The following is a 16,975-nucleotide window of genomic DNA, read 5'->3' on the forward strand; positions in this document are numbered from 1 at the left end:
GTGGCAGAACAGATCTGATTAACTGTTCTTAGAAAGTCTTGCTGGGCCGGCGCCGTGGCTCAACAGGCTAATCCTCCGCCTTGCGGCGCCAGCACACCAGGTTCTAGTCCTGGTCAGGGTGCCGGATTCTGTCCCGGTTGCGCCTCTTCCAGGCCAGCTCTCTGCTGTGGCCAGGGAGTGCAGTGGAGGATGGCCCAAGTTCTTGGGCCCTGCACCCCATGGGAGACCAGGAGAAGCACCTGGCTCCTGCCATAGGATCAGCGCGGTGCGCCGGCCGCAGCGCGCCTACCGCGGCGGCCATTGGAGGGTGAACCAACGGCAAAGGAAGACCTTTCTCTCTGTCTCTCTCTCTCACTGTCCACTCTTCCTGTCAAAAAATTAAAAAAAAAAAAAAAAGCAAAAGAAAAAAAGAACGTCTTGCTGGAAAGCTTGGCCCTATACAAAGTGGTACACGCTGAACACTCGCTGTCCTTTTGGGAGCCTGTGATTTTGTCACATGTTGGGCAGAGGGTGCATAAGTGACCAACTCCCAACCAAAACTTTGGGCGCCGAGTCTCTGATGGACTTGTGTGGACAGAAACATCACACGCATGTTGCTGTGTTGTCCTTATGGGGTCGGAGTGTGCTCTGTGGGGCCCAACTAGGAGGGAGAGAGCACAAAGAGGCCTCAGATGGGTTGCTTCACATTCTGCTTCTTTTCCTCTTTTCCCCTTGTGGTCCAGTTGGAGTCCTTGCTCTCATCCATCTTGGCTGTGAATGCCAAGTGTTTACTGACTCCCAGGAGTGAAAGTGGAGGTCGTCAAGGAGTGCGCCATCAAAGTGCTCGTGGAGGTCGTCAAGGAGTGCTCCATCAAAGTGCTCGTGGAGGTCGTCAAGGAGTGCTCCATCAAAGTGCTCGTGGAGGTCGTCTCGAGTGCTCCATCAAAGTGCTCGTGAGAATGCTGAGAATCCCCAATTCACCGAAACAGAGCAACAGCAGTTTTTGGGAAGAACAGAGGGCTGCTTGGTTGTTCAGAGTGGCCTCACTGAGCGTGGCTACATCCTCCCATCCTCCTGGTGGACGATCCTTTTCTCACTACAAACCGTCCCTCTCTGGCCTCCGTAGTGCTCTTTGTTCTGAGGCTGGCTTTATCAGACAGGAACACAGTGAACACAGCCACGCCTGCTTTCTCTGGGTTAATGTTTACCTGTGACACTTTTCTCATTCTTTTCTGTTGTTCCTATGCCGCTGAATTTGAAGTGAGATTTTGTCCACAGTATATACTTGGATCATTTTCTTCTTTTTAAATCCACCCTTCTGACCTTGTCTTTTGAGAGATGTACATAGATAATTTACGTTTAAGATAAACTGGAATGTGTTGTACAAGTCCTTATACTAATATAAAATATACCATTTAATGAGAGGCACTTTCTGTTTTTTTTTTTTTCTCTTTAAGATTTATTTATTTATTTGAAAATCAGAGTTACAGAGAGAGAGAAAGAGAGAGATCTTCCATTCACTGGTTCACTCCCCAGATGGCCACAATGGCCAGTGCTGAGCCAGGCCAAAGCCAGCATCCAGGAGCTTCATCTGGGTCTCCCACATGGGTGGCAGGGGCCCAAACACTTGGGCCATCTTCTGCTGCTTTTTCTAGGCCATTAGCAGGGAGCTGGATTGAAAGTGGAGCTGCTGGGACGCAAACCAGCATCCATACAGGATGCTGGCATCTTTATCCACTATGCTACAACGCCAGCCTGGCATTTTCATCAGTATAATTTATATAGAGAGCTGGCCTAGAAGAGGGGCAACCAGGACAGAATCCGGCACCCTGACCGGGACTAGAACCTGGTGTGCCGGTGCCATAAGGTGGAGGATTAACCTATTGAGCCACGGCGCCGGCCAGCTTTAAGTCTTAATGCTTTAAAGAATTTCTTAATTGGACAAGAGTTTAAAGTTTATCAATCATTAATTGTTTGTTGAGCAGAGTACATGACCAATGCCTGCTGCCGGGCTTATTCCAAGAATAAGAACCCAGGTCCTTATCTCTTGGCTCTCTTCTTCACTTTGCATCCCCACAAAGGCCAGTTCTAGGCCCCCTCTGGGTGGCACCTCAAATGAACACATGAACTCAGAGACACTATCATGGCTTCTTGCCCCTGCTGAGGACCTGCCTGGTTAGCTGCTTTCCCAGGGTATGCACAGTTTTCAAGACCGTCTTTTGTTTGACTGATGGCTGGGGGCTCTGGGGTAAAGAAAGCCATGTAGGAGCTGGGCCCAGCCTCTCAAGAGTGCACAGATCAGCAAGGGAGAGGAGGAAGTTCTAACGGCTACCAAAGCAAATCTCTCATCACAGCTCCTCCCGCGGCTGCTAACGTCTCCATTGTTACTGCGGGAAGCTCCCTTGTGACTAAGGGATGAGTAAGAGCTGTCAGAGGAAGAGCTGGCTTGAAACAGAGCATAATGACTTTATTTGAGGTTGCGTCTGAGGTTTCAGCGGGACAGGCTTGGCTGAGTCATCTCTGCTCCCTGCCATGGACAGTGACTCAGCCAACCGCTGGGTCCCGGGGTCCCGGTGTCTGAGTTTTCCAGACCTGGCTTCTTTTTAGTCCAGGTGCTCCTCTGAATGACCTCGGCAGCCCTGGACCGACTTCCAGGCCCGTGATGCTGCCGAATCTACATTTCTGATTTGCAGTTCTTCAACAGCTCAGGGCCTACTTTGGGAACAGGTCTTCACCGGTTCCTGCAGCTACAACAAAATACCTTAGGCTGGGTAATTAATACACATCACACATTTCTTTCCCCCAATTCTGGAGGCTTCGATCCACGATCATGGTGCAGGCAGACTCAGGGCCTGGGGAAAACTTGCTGTCTGCCTGTGCGATGCCTCCTCGTTGCTGTGTCCTTACATGGCGGAAGGCAGAAGGGCAAAACGGACAAACGCTGTGTCCCCGTGAGGCAGAAAAGATGCCCAAAACCCGACACCATTTTGTTCTATTTCCCCATTCCTTTCCTGAAAGTTCCCCATTTTATGCTTTAGCTATGGATCTGGGTCACTGTGGTACAGCAGGTTAAACAGCTGCCTCCAATGCCAGCATCATATATGGGTTCAAGTCCCGACAGCCCCACTTCTGATCCAGTTCCCTGGTAATGCACCTGGGAAGGCTTGGGCTTCTGCCACCCACTTAGGAGACCCAGATGAAGCTCCAGGCTCTTGGCTTTGGCCTGGCCCAGCCCAAGCCATTGCAGCCATTTGGGGAGTGAACCAGCAGATGGAAGATCTCTCTCGCTCTCTGTGTGTGTATTTCCTTCTCTCTGTAACTCTGACTTTTAAACAAACAAATACATCTTAAAAAAAGATTCAGTGACAGGCAAGTGTGGCTGATTCAGGTTTATGTTGGGGAGAAATGGGTGACACGGTAGGAAAGGGAGCAGGGAGGAACTGGGCCACTGACTAAGGGGTATTCTTTCCTCTCGGAGGTAAGAGCAAATACCCGAGCCTTGCTGAGCAGGAAAGAGACAAAGAAGATGCAGGGTCCGGGGCTACTGGGTCTGGTGGCTGTGTTTAGAGTGGGGAGAGGTTGACTAGTGGGAAGCTATAGGGATTCATGGAAAGAACCTCAGTGTAAGTCAACAGGGCCTTAAGGAAATATCAATAACCAGCGAGAGTGAAAATCAAGAAGTCACAATAGAATCCATACAAGGCGCCACCCCAAGAGGGTCAGGGGTGGTTTGGGGTGGCCTTGTATGGATTCTAGCAATTGGCATCATAGATTGAAACAAGGAAGACAGGGGGCAGACACAATTTGGAGGGAGACTGGAAGTGCAGATTCCCATATTGTAAGTATGAGGTGCCAGTGGGACCCAGTGTGGAAGTGGCCAGAGTCCCACCTAGGGGGCTAAGTCCAGGGATGACGACTCAGGGGCCATTCGCCTGAGGGAGGCGGTGGAGGAGGGTCAAAGGGGATGAGAAGTCTTGGGGCCAAACAGTAGGAAGTGCAATGGTGATAACCAAGACGAATCTTCGGGAATGCCTGCACTTAGTGGGGGAGGGGGAAGTAAGGAGACAGAAGGAGAGTTATTGTTGCTGGGGGAGGGGGAATTGGATGACACAGAGTCCTGAGGGCCAGAGGAAGTTTCTAGAAAGAAGTGGCCGGTTGTGTCAAATTTTGCAGAAGACCTGAGAAAAACAAAGACTCAGTGGGGAAAAAATGGCTTTGGCCATTGGGATAAAAAGTATCCAAGGGCCGGTGCCGTGGCTCAACAGGCTAATCCTCCGCCTAGCGGCGCCGGCACACTGGGTTCTAGTCCCGGTCGGGGTGCCTGATTCTGTCCCGGTTGCCCCTCTTCCAGTCCAGCTCTCTGCTATGGCCCGGAGTGCAGTGGAGGATGGCCCAAGTGCTTGGGTCCTGCACCCCATGGGAGACCAGGAGAAGCACCTGGCTCCTGGCTTCGGATGAGCGCGGTGCGCCGGCCACAGTGTGCCGGCCGTGGCGGCCATTAGAGGGTGAACCAATGGCAAAAGGAAGACTTTTCTCTCTGTCTCTCTCTCACTGTCCACTCTGCCTGTCAAAAAAAAAAAAAAAGTATCCAAGGAAATCAACCAGAAATGGATTTCTTTGGTCCATGACATTGCTAGAGGCTGACAAAGGTATGTTGGTCAAAACCATGTTAATGGAATGTGTGTGTGTGTGTCTATGTGTGTGTGTTTCCATCCGTAAGGAAGACTTAGAGGTAGGCATTGTGACAAAGCAGGTTAAGCCCCTCCCTTGGGCCTCTGCATCCTCTATCGGAGTGCCTGGGAGTGAGCCCACCTTTGATTCCCATCCAGCTCCCTGCTACTGCACACCCTGCAAAGCAGCAGGTGACGGCACACATGGTTGAGTCCCTGCTACCCACTGGGAGACCTAAATGAAGTTCTGGGCTCCTGGCTTCAGCCTGGCCCAGCATTGGCTGTTGTGGGCATTTGGGGAGTGAACCAGCAGATGAGAGATCTTTCTCTTTCCCTCTCTCTCTCTCTTGCTTGCTCATTCAAATAAATAAACATAAATGAAATTTTTATAAGAGTGTCTGTTGTTCTGTATATTAAAAACCAAGAAGAGGACTTAAAGGCAGAATAGCCACAAAGTCATTTCACAACACAAGCAAACTATGGACGGTTTGCACCCAGGCTTGCAGCCTGTGACCAAAGTACCGAAACAAAAGATACTAACTCGTGATACCTTTTTTCACCCAGAAGGTAGCAATACTGGGCATAGAAGAAAGAGGTTTTCTTGATGCAGATTCCATCATAATGATACCTGGGGGAGAAAAAAATGTTGCAATGGGTTATGCTCCTATTTGTGATGCTGGCATCCCATATGAGCACAAGTTCAAGTACTGGCTTTCCATGCAACTCCCTGTTCTTACCCCTAGGAAGCCAGCAGATGATGATCCATGTGCTTGGGCCCCTTCCACACATGTGGGCAACCCGCATGGAGTTCCAGGCTCCTGGCTTTGGCCTGTCCCAGCCTTGGCTGTTTTGGCCATTTGGGAAGTGAACCAGCAGATAGAAGATCTCTCATTCTCTATCTCTCTCTGTTACTGCGCCTTTCAAACAAATAAGTAAATCTTTAAAAAAGTATGTCAACCTACTGTCATGCTTCATGAAAGACACAGAGCAGCCTAACTAACAAAGGCTTGGAGATCTTCTTGGAGTTTTATCATTAACTCCACTTATGACAAAAACCATAGCAGCCATTCAGCCCCACCAAGCTGTTAGGGAGATAAGCAACTTCGTACTACAGGTGATCCCTGACTTATGATGGTTTGACTGAGAACTTTTCAATTTAACGGTGGTGTGAAAATGATACATATCCAATAGGGGCCACCCCGCGAGTTTAGAACGTGGATCTCTTCCTGGGCTAGTGCAGCGTCATTCCGTGTTGCGCTATTGGGCCATAGTAGTGAGTCCAGCCCCCACTCAGCTCCACAAGGGGAAACCTGCAACGCCCCCTAGTGCACTGTGCTGCTGGCCTGGGGTGTTTGCTAAATCAGGAGCAGTCAGTGCATTCTTCCACTTTGAAGGTTTTCAACCTGTGAGAAGTCTACCGGGGTGCAGCCATCGTCAGTTGATGGGCATCTGTATCTCGTACCTCTCAAGCACTCTGCTTTCCCAGCTCAGGACGTGCTAATCCTGGATCTCACAGGGAGCTGAAGTGCAGCAACACCAAGGTTCCCTCCACTGAGAACTGGGCTCTTCTCAGCAGCCCAGGCCCTCCTCTGCTGAGCCTGTAACCAGGCCCCATCCCCAGGAGCCTCTGATGTCGATTTTGTTGGGTCCCAGGGTCTCTTCCTTAGCCACATAGCTCCTCTGGAAAGCATAGCTCATCCAGTGAGGGAGTAACACAATTGCCCCTCTGGTTTACGTAGTCCACGTCTCAGTGCTAGCCTGAGAGCTCTCTCTATTCTGAGAGCTCTTGCAAGCATTCACAAGGAGAGGATTGCAAGCCTTGACACGGACTTATCACCCCTATAGCTGACATCCTGGGGTCAGACTTTAGGTGAGATGTCTTCCAAGATCGTAGAGCCCTGATCACACAAACCAATACCCAATCTACCTTTCTCCCCAGAGTGACTGGAGCTCACCTTTGTGGGTTTCCACTACTGACCAATCAAAGGCAGGGCACGTGTCCCGGGGACCAACCAGAAGCCCACACACATCATCCCCAACAGTGAAGTGTAAGATTTCCCTCCCTGCCTTCACTCCCTCACGCAGACCAGGAATTACACTTTGGCTGCCTGGCTCCTTGCTCTGTGAGCTTTGCAGGAAATGCCCCCTTTTTCAACGTTAGTAATTGGCTTTCTGCACACAGGGCAAGCGAATGAAAATTTTTCAAGTAAATTATTGCCCAATGTTAGGTTTGGCAAACTCTTCCATTGTCTTCAATTCCTTCATGGGTGGTAGGCCCCAATCCTAATTAGTTTCACTCCCTTCTCATTGACTTGCCATTGTGATTTAAAACAAGCAACAAACAGCAATAATAAATGAGTGACAATTAGGGACAGTACAAACCATCAGTGCTGGAGTTTCCTTTTGAATTAAAAATACAACCTTGGGACTCAGCCTTCTGAATATAAGTGCAATATGCTAATAAAATGAACGCTTAGAACTTTTAACTTGGAGTCATGAAAACAGGTTCATTATTCTATGTGTATACTTATTTAAATATTGAAATAATTCGACATTTGATTGTCTAGACATTCAAGGTGTTGAAATGAAAAACATGTACTGTGACTGTTACTGGTGGTGGGCGGTTTGCCTAGATTATTTCTTGCTGATGGCGCAATGAATTACAGTTCAGGGAGACGAAAGTAGGGCCGATAAAGCAAAGGGTGTTGAAATACATTTCACGGCAGGAATGGGCCAGTTGAGAGAAACGTGGTACTTTTTTTCCCTGGTTTGGTGCTGTATTCCTGAAGTGTGGGTGGTGTTGACTGGTAATGCGGCCGTGATGCTCATGATTGGCATTTCTGATTGACAGCTGGGAATAGCTTACCTTGCGTTTTTTGCACATGCGGCTTCCCATGCATGTATTGGGAACATCCATGTTGGCGCGGGGTGAGACTGCAATGCTAACTGTATGATAATGATCAAACTGGGTCTTACTGCACATGTGCCATAAACCAGATTTGTCTGGTTTGGCTGAGCTGCCGCTTTATCAGAACAATTTAACCGTAATTTAAACTGCAAGGTGGGTGGTCTTGGTGGGCCCCAGGTGAAGAGCAGGGTCCTGGGCTTCATTCCTGAAGGAGGGCCTTGTAGCCCCTCCCCAGTCTTTCATGTCTAATTCTCTGCCGGAGGTATCTTTTTAATTTTAACACAATTCCTAAGAAAATAGGAACCAATACTTGTTTCTAGCATCACCGGAATGATTTCAGGCACTAGGACTTAATTTGAATTATGAGCACTGTTTGGTAATAGTTCTATTTTTCTAAAAATTTATTTATTTATTTGAAAGGCAGAGTTACAGAGAGAGGGACACACACACACAGATCTTCTATCTGCTGGTTCACTTCCCAGATGGCTGCAACAGCCAGGACTGTGCTAGGCTGAAGCCAGAAGCCAGGAGATTCCTCTGGGTCTCCCATGTGAGTGCAGGGGTCCCCAAGCACTTGGCCATCTTCTGCTGCTTTCCCAGGCCATCAGCAGGAAGCTGGATTGGAAGTGGAGCAGCCAGGACTCAAACTGGTGCCCTTATGGGATGCTGGTGCCCCAGGCGGTGGCTTTAACCATCTGAGCCATAGTACTGGCCCCAAGAGTTGTTCTTTACAGTTTGTTTCATTATGCACTTTGTCACTGATTTAATAATTTTTCCAAATATTTGTTTTTAACATTTAAAATAAATTTTAAAACGTTAGACACCTACCTGGCACTTCCTCTTGTGCCCAGCCTTCGGGTGCCAAGATCAGGAAAAACGAAGCGCACGAGCTAAAAAAGTTAATCAGATTCAAGGCTGTCACTGGAAAGCTCAGAATCAGGGCTTCAATTTTTTTCCCTCACAGAGTTCAAATTCTATTTCCTCTTTTGTGATTATAAATGCAATAAATGTAGATGCAATTTGGGGGAAACTCACACAAGTTTGAAAAAGAAAACCTACTACCCACAAAAAATTACTACTGAACCATCAGTGTCATGCCATCCAGTTTTTTTGTTCAAAGTCTCCATTAGGGAGTACTTCAAACAGTCCATGGAAAGTAGTATTAGATGATAACTTTGGTGCAAAAAAGTTGAAATTCATATGTACTTTCTAGCAAATGCATTTTCTATAAGCTTTTTGGAGACCCCCTTCTGTGCATGGATTTCAAATCTTTTTTGCATCAAAATAAACATATCTGTCATTCCACTGCTATGAGCTTTCTGAAGTACTCTCATGTATGTATGTGCTATGTGTTTACACATTAAATACCTGCATATTCAATCACACATTTAGTGTGGCACCAGTGTTTTCTTTTTTAAAAGATTTATTTATTTGAAAGGCAGAATGACAGGCAGAGGCAGAGAGAAAGAGAGAGAGAGAGAGAGAGAGAGAGAGAGAGAGAGAGAGGTCTTCCATCTGCTGGTTCACTCCCAAATTGGCTGCAATGGCTGGAGCTGTGCCGATCCAAAGCCAGGAGCCAGGAGCTTCTTCTGGGTCTCCCATGTGGGTGCAGGGGCCCAAGGACTTGGGCCATCTTCTACTGCTTTCCCAGGCCACAGCAGAGAGCTGGATTGGAAGTGGAGCAGCTGGGACTCAAACAGGCGCCCATAAGGGATGCTGGCACTGCAGGTGGCAGCTTTACTCGCTATGCCCCAGCGTTGGCCCCATGTCACCAGTTTTGCATTGAATGTTCTATCCTCAAAATTGTCCCATAATCATTTCCTCTTATCATTATGTTATCATTACAAATCCTCTAGAGATGGATTTGCCTCTGTTTCTAGTAGGATAATATTCTTCACTTTTCATTATTTGCTTGTCTAATGAACTTTTTTTCACTTCAAGGTTTTTTTTTAAGAGTTATTTATTTACTTGAAAGTCAGAGTTACACAGAGAAGGGGAGAGAGAGAGAGAGAGTGAGAGAGAGAGAGAGAGGTCTTCTATCTGCTGGTTCACTCCCCAGTTGGCCACAAGTGTCGGAGCTGCGCCGATCCAAAGCCAGGAGCCAGGAGCTTCTTCCAGGTCTTCCAAGTGGGTGCAGGGTCCCAAGCACTTGGTCCATCTTCTACTGCTTTCCCAGCCATAGCAGAGAGCTGGATCAGAAGTGGAGTAGCCTGGACTCGAACCAGTGCCCATATGGAATGCTGGCACTGCAGGTGGCGGCTTTACCCACTACACCACAGTGTCGGCCCCTTCAAAGTTTTCTTTTATTATTATTATTATTATTATTATTATTTTAAAAAATTTTTTTGACAGGCAAAGTGGACAGTGAGAGAGAGAGACAGAGAGAAAGGTCTTCCTTTGCCGTTGGTTCACCCTCCAATGGCCGCCGCGGCCGGCACACCGCGCTGATCCGAAGGCAGGAGCCAGGTGCTTTTCCTGGTCTCCCATGGGGTGCAGGACCCAAGCACTTGGGCCATCTTCCACTGCACTCCTGGGCCATAGCAGAGAGCTGGCCTGGAAGAAGGGCAACCGGGACAGAATCCGGTGCCCCAACCGGGACTAGAACCCGGTGTGCCGGCACCGCAAGGCGGAGGATTAGCCTGTTGAGCCACGGTGCCGGCCCTTTCAAGGTTTTCTTAGGGGACACTATAAAGTTGTTGAATTGCAAAGCTACCTTTGACGTCTGGCAACAGAGTAATCTGCACTTTTTGTATTATTCTGTAGCTCCAACCCCAGACTGTCCTGGAATTTCACTTTATGAGCAGGTACGTCACAGTTCAAATGAAAAAGTAATTGGGATAATTTCTTGCAAAAAAAATTGAATTAAGTTAAAAGAATCATATCCTTAACATGGAAAGAGCTCCACAAATCAATAGGAAAAACTCTAATACCCCAAAAGAAAATGGTTTGAAGATACTATGTATATGTACAAGATACACATGACCAAAGCCATGCAAAGGTGATTAACTTCCCTAATGACCCAGTAAGTGCAAGTAGGAACAGCGAAATTAATTTCTACCCCAAAATTCTCCTGGGTGAGGAATACTCTAAATTTAGGTAAGAATATCATGAATCCTCATGAGGGGTGTGAACTGGTTATGATTTATGTTGCTTAGAACAGAGAAAAATTATAGTCTTGTATTTCCAATAAAGGAGATGGTTAAAAAATTATGGTATATCCAAAAAATTTTTTACAACCATTGTACAACATACACTTGAAAATATTTTATGTGTAAATGTTTAGGGTCTTCTAAGTAAAGCATGCATAATGATAAGTAAAGATTTCTTGAGGGCTTCCTATGTGTCAGGATTATCTTCTCTCTACATGTATTTTCTCTTTCATTCTTTAAAAGAACTCCATATATGGAGCTGGCACTGTGGCTCAGTGGGTTAAAGCCCTGGCCTGCAGTGCCGGCATCCCTTATGGACGCCAGTTTGAGTCCCAGCTGCTCCACTTCCGATCCAGCTCTCTGCTGTGGCCTGGGAAAGCAGTAGAAGATGGCCCAAGTCCTTGGGCCCCTGTACCTGCATGGGAGACCTGGAAGAAGCTCCTGGCTCCTGGCTTCAGATAAGCACAGCTCTGGCCGCTGCGGCCATCTGGGGAGTGAACCAGTGGGTGGAGGACCTCCCTCTCTGTCTCTACCTCTCTCCGAAACTCTTTCAAATAAATAAATAAAATAAATCCTAAAAAAAAAAAAAAGAACTTCATGTCTATTATTAATGTTACTAGCATTAACACCCTCATTTTCCAAATGATGAAACTGAGGCACAATATAGATCCACAGGGTTATAACCTAAGAATTCTGGTTCCAGGTTTGGCGTTGTAACATACTATAGGTTATGTCTGTCTGTATCTACCCCTCTATCTCTGTATCTGTTTATCTCTTCTATCACCTATCTAACCCTTTTTTTTTTTTTTAAATTTTTGACAGGCAGAGTGGACAGTAGAGGGAGACAGAGAGAAAGGTCTTCCTTTTTGCCGTTGGTTCACCCTCCAATGGCAGCCGCGGTAGGCGCGCTGCGGCCGGCGCACCACGCTGTTCCGATGGCAGGAGCCAGGTGCTTCTCCTGGTCTCCCATGGGGTGCAGGGCCCAAGGACTTGGGCCATCCTCCACTGCACTCCCTGGCCACAGCAGAGAGCTGGCCTGGAAGAGGGGCAACCGGGACAGGATCGGTGCCCCAACCGGGACTAGAACCCAGTGTGCCGGCGCCGCAAGGCGGAGGATTAGCCTAGTGAGCCGCGGCGCCGGCCACCTATCTAACCTTTCTATCTGTCTCTGTCACGTATCTATCTAGCCATCACCTGTCTCCCTGTCCATGTGTCCTTCATCTATCCATATATCAGCCCCTCAATCTACCCATCCACTTAGCATGTATATGTCTTCAGACAACAGACAGCAGAGTTAGCCATGAGGCTCTTGGCCTAGGGGACTTGTATTCTCACACAATCAGCTGAAAGACCAACTCTCATCACCCGCAGTGAGGCAGAAGGAGGTGATGTCAGAAGATTTTTGCTGCAAATCCACACTCCCTGCTGTGCAGAATGTGTGGGAGGGGTTGTGTGCCAATCACCTCGAGCATAACACAGGGGATTCCGGAGAAGAATGCGTTGTGAGACCGCCCCTACCACGTCCATGCCTGGGACAGGAGGGCTGGCCAGCGGCTCTGGCCATGAGCAGAAGGGAATGGCTACTGGTCTGGGTTCGGCAGGCACACCCACATTCTGCTGGGCCGAGAATGGCTGACTATGTGGTGTGGCCAGAGGTTGGTCGTCCATGAGAAAGAGCTGCTGCTGTGAGAGAGCCCAGGTTCTCAGGAAGGCCCCAGGATGGGCAGGCGGCTGGTGATGACCAGAACCCTTTCACCAAGCCAAGGCTGGCACTCCGGAACATTCCCAAGGAGGGCGCTGAAGGACTCGCCAAAGGGCCCAAGAGACAGAGCTCGCGGGACCTCCAAGGAAGCAAGAACTTTCCGGCTGCTGTTGCCTCCTGCCCTCCTCCCCCAAGGGATCAAGCCAACACCTGGGCAGCTGGGGGAGGAGGCGAAGGGAGGGAAGAAGCACCCCCAACACCTGGTTCTCTGTGGGCTGGGGGAGGGAATCCCCCATGAGCAGGTGCTAAGGGATGTAGCAAAGAGGAAGTGGCCATGTCCTTACTGCCCGCCCCCTGCTGGTCACACCTGTGTGCATGACTGCACGTGTGTGCAAATGAACGACACCCGTGTGGCCGTATCCCTGGATAATGAGGCTATAGCTATTTGTTTTCTCCCTTTCACACACTTCTCTCCGGTTTCCACACTGCCTACCCAGAGGATGTATTTCTTGTAGAATCATAAAAACATCAGTAAATGCTATTTTGAAAGAGGAAATCAGCTTTCCGGAAATTCTCTAATCCACCAAAGATCTCATTGGCACCAAGAAGGAGCATTACCCATTACCCGTCAAATGCCCAGTGCTGCCAAAAAGAGCCAGAAACATTCCAACATCTGCACAGGAACTTGGCAAAGTCAGCTCCGCTCCCAGGGGAGGAGGGAGGAAGTGAGAACTGGGTATTTGGCTGTTTCTGTTGCAAACACACAGTCATTCCCTTTCCCCTTCCCCCTCCCTTCTCCCTGCGGTCACACGTTTCGCAACACAGGGTCCCTTCTCAACACCATCTCAGCAGAAGTGGCCCGTTCATCAGGCACGTTTCCAAGCACAGCCTGAAGCTTGCACCTTGGCATCTTCGGAAGTGGATTCTAAGGGGAGGAGTCAGTTGAGCGTCTTTTTATTTTTTGCCTTTGGAATACCTGCTGTGGGATTGCACCAGATGCGAAACTACCTTTATTGTAAAAGATATTTCAAAGACGTGGAAGAAGAGTGTTTCGCTGTCTTAGAAACGGAAGTAGGGAACCCCAATACGTCAAGCTGAGGTCAGCTGCTTCCCCCTAAGAAGAGGGTTGGCGAGGAGATGGATGAGAGACGGGGACAGGCTTGAGTGACGAACCCAGCAAAGCCGCTAACGATGTTTCCACTTATTCTGAGCCATGAACTGGCCAAGGGTGGGAGGTACGACAGCAGAGCAGGGGAATTCTCTTCTAGTTGGAAAGCCTTGCTCTGCTCTTTATGTGTTGGGACAACTCTTTCCTATAAGCACTTCCATCATCGCTGGCTTCTGCTGCACCTCTACATTGAATGCCTTGCTTTCAGAATCATTTATTTCCTTGACTTAGAAATGACAACTGAGTTAGGTGACTGTGACAACAGGGAAATCAATTTTATAAGGGCAGGACTTGGAGCCAATTTTGTTCACTGTTGAATCTTCAGCAACTGAAACGGTGTATGGCGCACACTGCTCAATGCACAGGGTTTCAGGCATCCTTGTGCTTGTGTTTGTGCATAGAGAATTTCAGCTTCAGAGAAAACCTTCAAGAGCCAACAAGTTCTCAGTGGGAACAGTCGTCTGGTACCAGAGTGGGTCTTAGGAGGATGTGCGGGGAACCCTGGCATTTCTATGCCGGCGTGATGGCCCAGAATGCACCTGGGCCTCCACAATTACATTTCCTTTGGTGCCATCTATTCCTCATCTTCCTTTGCCCCACATCATGAAGCCTGGACAAAGGAAAGTGACCAGCAGGACGGTTATCCAGTGGCGACAAGGGTGTTGGTCATTCGGTTGGCTTCCTAGACTGAAGCCAGTGATACCCACTGAGAAACCATCAGAACCTATATTTCAAGGTTTGCTCAATTACAGTCCTGCCCTGTGTAACAACATTTCAGCCAACGATAGATCACATAACAAAGGTGCATCAGGACGTTTGTGGAAAATGGAATTAAAATATCAGTTCATTTCGGTGCAAGAATTTGAAGGCCATGCATAGTTTCCCCATAACATGCTATTTCCCTGAAACCTTTGAGGATCCCTCATTTGCATGGATTTCAAAAAATTTTGTGGCAAAATAAACTTATCTTTCAATTCCATTTCCCATGGACTTTTTGAAGTCCTATAGCGCAGTTCCTACATTGTACCACTTGCTGACGTCACAGCTGTCTTAGTTTGTGTACGTGCTCTGATATTTGCACAACACATTTCTCAGAGCATATCTGTTGCTGAGTGACACAGAAGTGTAACTTGCTTTTCTCCCTCAGTAACAGTACTGTTCATCATGGCAACTCACCTTCCCAAACGTTGCTGGGTTGACTTGGTTCTGAGCGTTTTGCCCGCAGGTCTCCACGTAAATCTCATACATGAGACAGCGAGGCACACTGTAGCCCTCACAGATGCAGAAGTTGTCAACCAACCTGGGGAAGAACAGGACAAGGAAGAGGAAATTGGCATGTTTTTCTAGAGCAGGGCACTCTGACAAAACCAACGGTTAGATATATGTGTGGGATCCACCCAAACGAAATATGTCTAATTTATTAAAAGGGCTCACAACTAGCATCCCTATTGTACCCTTGGGATAGGTGTTGTGGCACAGCAGGTGAGGCTACCTCTTAGGATGCTGGCATCCCATATGGGAGGCCCTGCAATCAAGTTCCTCCACTGTTTCTGGTCCAGCTTCCTGCTACTGCACACCCTGGGAGGCAAGAGATGATGGTCCAAGTACTTGGGCCCCTTCCATCCACGTGGGAGACTTGGTTGGAGTTCTCAGCTCCTGGCTTTGGCCTGGCCTACCATTGGCTGTTGAGGGCATTTGGGGAATGAGCCAGTGAATGAAAGCTCTCTGTCTCTCATCTCTCTCTCTCTTTCTCTCTCTCTGTGTCACTCTTTCAAATAAATACATAAACTTTTAAAAAGAGATATAATTTATCAATTAAAAAATAATGACACACTCATTTGTACTCAAGCCCATGCTAAGTTTATTGAGTATGAGTGTTTAGATTATAAACGTGGTAGGTTCTTGGTTTTGCTTGTGTTTGGAGCAGGTTAGAATGCAGATGCTATTTCATGTATCTTTACGAAGGTTGCAGCCAAGCCCTACCTAACTATGAACTGGAGAGTCAGGTACTTGGGTGGTCCATCAGCCCTGCCTGTGACCTCAGGGCCGGGGTTTCCGGCTCTTCCTCCCATATCCCCTCTATCTCAAAGCAGCAGCAGTTCTTAGGGCCAAGCAGTGGAGGACAGGCCACTTGGTCTTGACTCTCTGAATTGCAATGAGATATAAAAACATGAGGCACCAAGAGACAGCGAGGCAGCCCACATTCGCTCTCCTTTATTTCCTGCTAGGCCCAGAGCTAAAGCAGCCTTCAGGCATGGCTTGCTGTGTTTGTGGCCTCTGCTCAAGGCTGGATCTTCAGCTGTCTAAACGCTCCTAGCCCTGGGATAGGCAGCGATTCCTTGGCAAGGCGGCTCGGGAGGGAGCTGTGCTTGATGCCCAGCCTGTGGGGATGGCCAGGGGCCAGTTCTAGGGCACTGTGTAGCCTGAGGGAAAGCAGCCAAGTGTCCCGTGATACCCAACACAGCCTTCCTCGTCCTGCTTGCAGACAGTGAGGTTGCTTCTCATTCTTTCTATTCCAATTTATTTATTTAGTTGAGAGAGCCAGGCAGACATACCAAGAGTTCCCATCTGCTGGTTTACTCCCCCAGTGCTCACAACAGCCAGAGCATGGCTGGGGTCAAAGACAGGGAGACAGAAACTCAATCCAGGTCTCCCATGTGGGTGGCGGGAGCCCAAGCACTGGAGCCATCACTTGCTGCTTCCCAGGGTCGGCACGGGCAGGAAGGCGAACTCAGAACAGAAATTGTACCACTTCCGATCCAGCTCTCTGCTCTGGCCTGGGAAAGCAGTAGAAGATGGCCCAGGTCCTTGGGCCCCTGCACCCATGTGGGAGACCTGGAAGAAGCTCCTGGCTTCGGATGGGATCAGCTCTGGCCCTTGTGGCCATTTGGGGCACGAACCAGCTGATGGAAGACCTTGATCTCTGTCTCGCCCACTCACTGTCTTAACTCTACCTCTCAAATAAATAAATACAATCTTAAAAAGAGGAAATTAAATTTGTATTTGGTTAATTTCAACAGAGTGTGCGAAACTTTGAAGACGTCCATACCAGAAGTCCATACACGCACGAGACAGTTATTTTGTCTAGGGCCAAGGGTTGAGCACTTACAGGGATCAGACTGTACTCGGGGCTGTGTCTGAAGTCAGAGGTGCCCTGCTGGGTTGGCAGCTAAGCAAGTGAAGTCAGATCACTGCCCCCTCTTTCTTCATGCTCCCCAGAAGTGTGACCGCTTCTCTCCCTGCTATGTGGTTCTTCCTGTCCACCCACGGAAACCTTTTCTTCCTTCCATGCCCCCACTGGCCAGCTCCCCTTGGGTGTTCCAGGCAGGAGAACTCCTCACATATGCAGGTGGTGCATGGTGTGTGCTGCTGTCTCTAAGACCTATGGGGGGACCCAAC

General features: G+C 48.5%; 1 protein-coding gene across 1 annotated transcript in view; it reads right to left on the minus strand.

Annotated features, from left to right (window-relative positions):
• RFX8 (regulatory factor X8) overlaps positions 1-14,864 on the minus strand; it is a 59,404-nt gene extending 44,540 nt beyond the window's left edge. The window contains exons 1-3 of the mRNA XM_062208786.1: positions 14,753-14,864; positions 8,386-8,447; positions 5,191-5,277 (exon numbers count right to left, since the gene is read on the minus strand). Coding sequence (XP_062064770.1) covers positions 5,191-5,277; positions 8,386-8,447; positions 14,753-14,824 — 221 coding nt within the window. The 5' untranslated portion in view covers positions 14,825-14,864. The remainder of the gene's footprint in view (positions 1-5,190; positions 5,278-8,385; positions 8,448-14,752) is intronic.
• Positions 14,865-16,975: the final 2,111 nt, after the last annotated feature.

The sequence above is a fragment of the Lepus europaeus genome, chromosome 13, assembly GCF_033115175.1.
Source record: "Lepus europaeus isolate LE1 chromosome 13, mLepTim1.pri, whole genome shotgun sequence".
Lineage (NCBI taxonomy): Eukaryota > Metazoa > Chordata > Mammalia > Lagomorpha > Leporidae > Lepus > Lepus europaeus.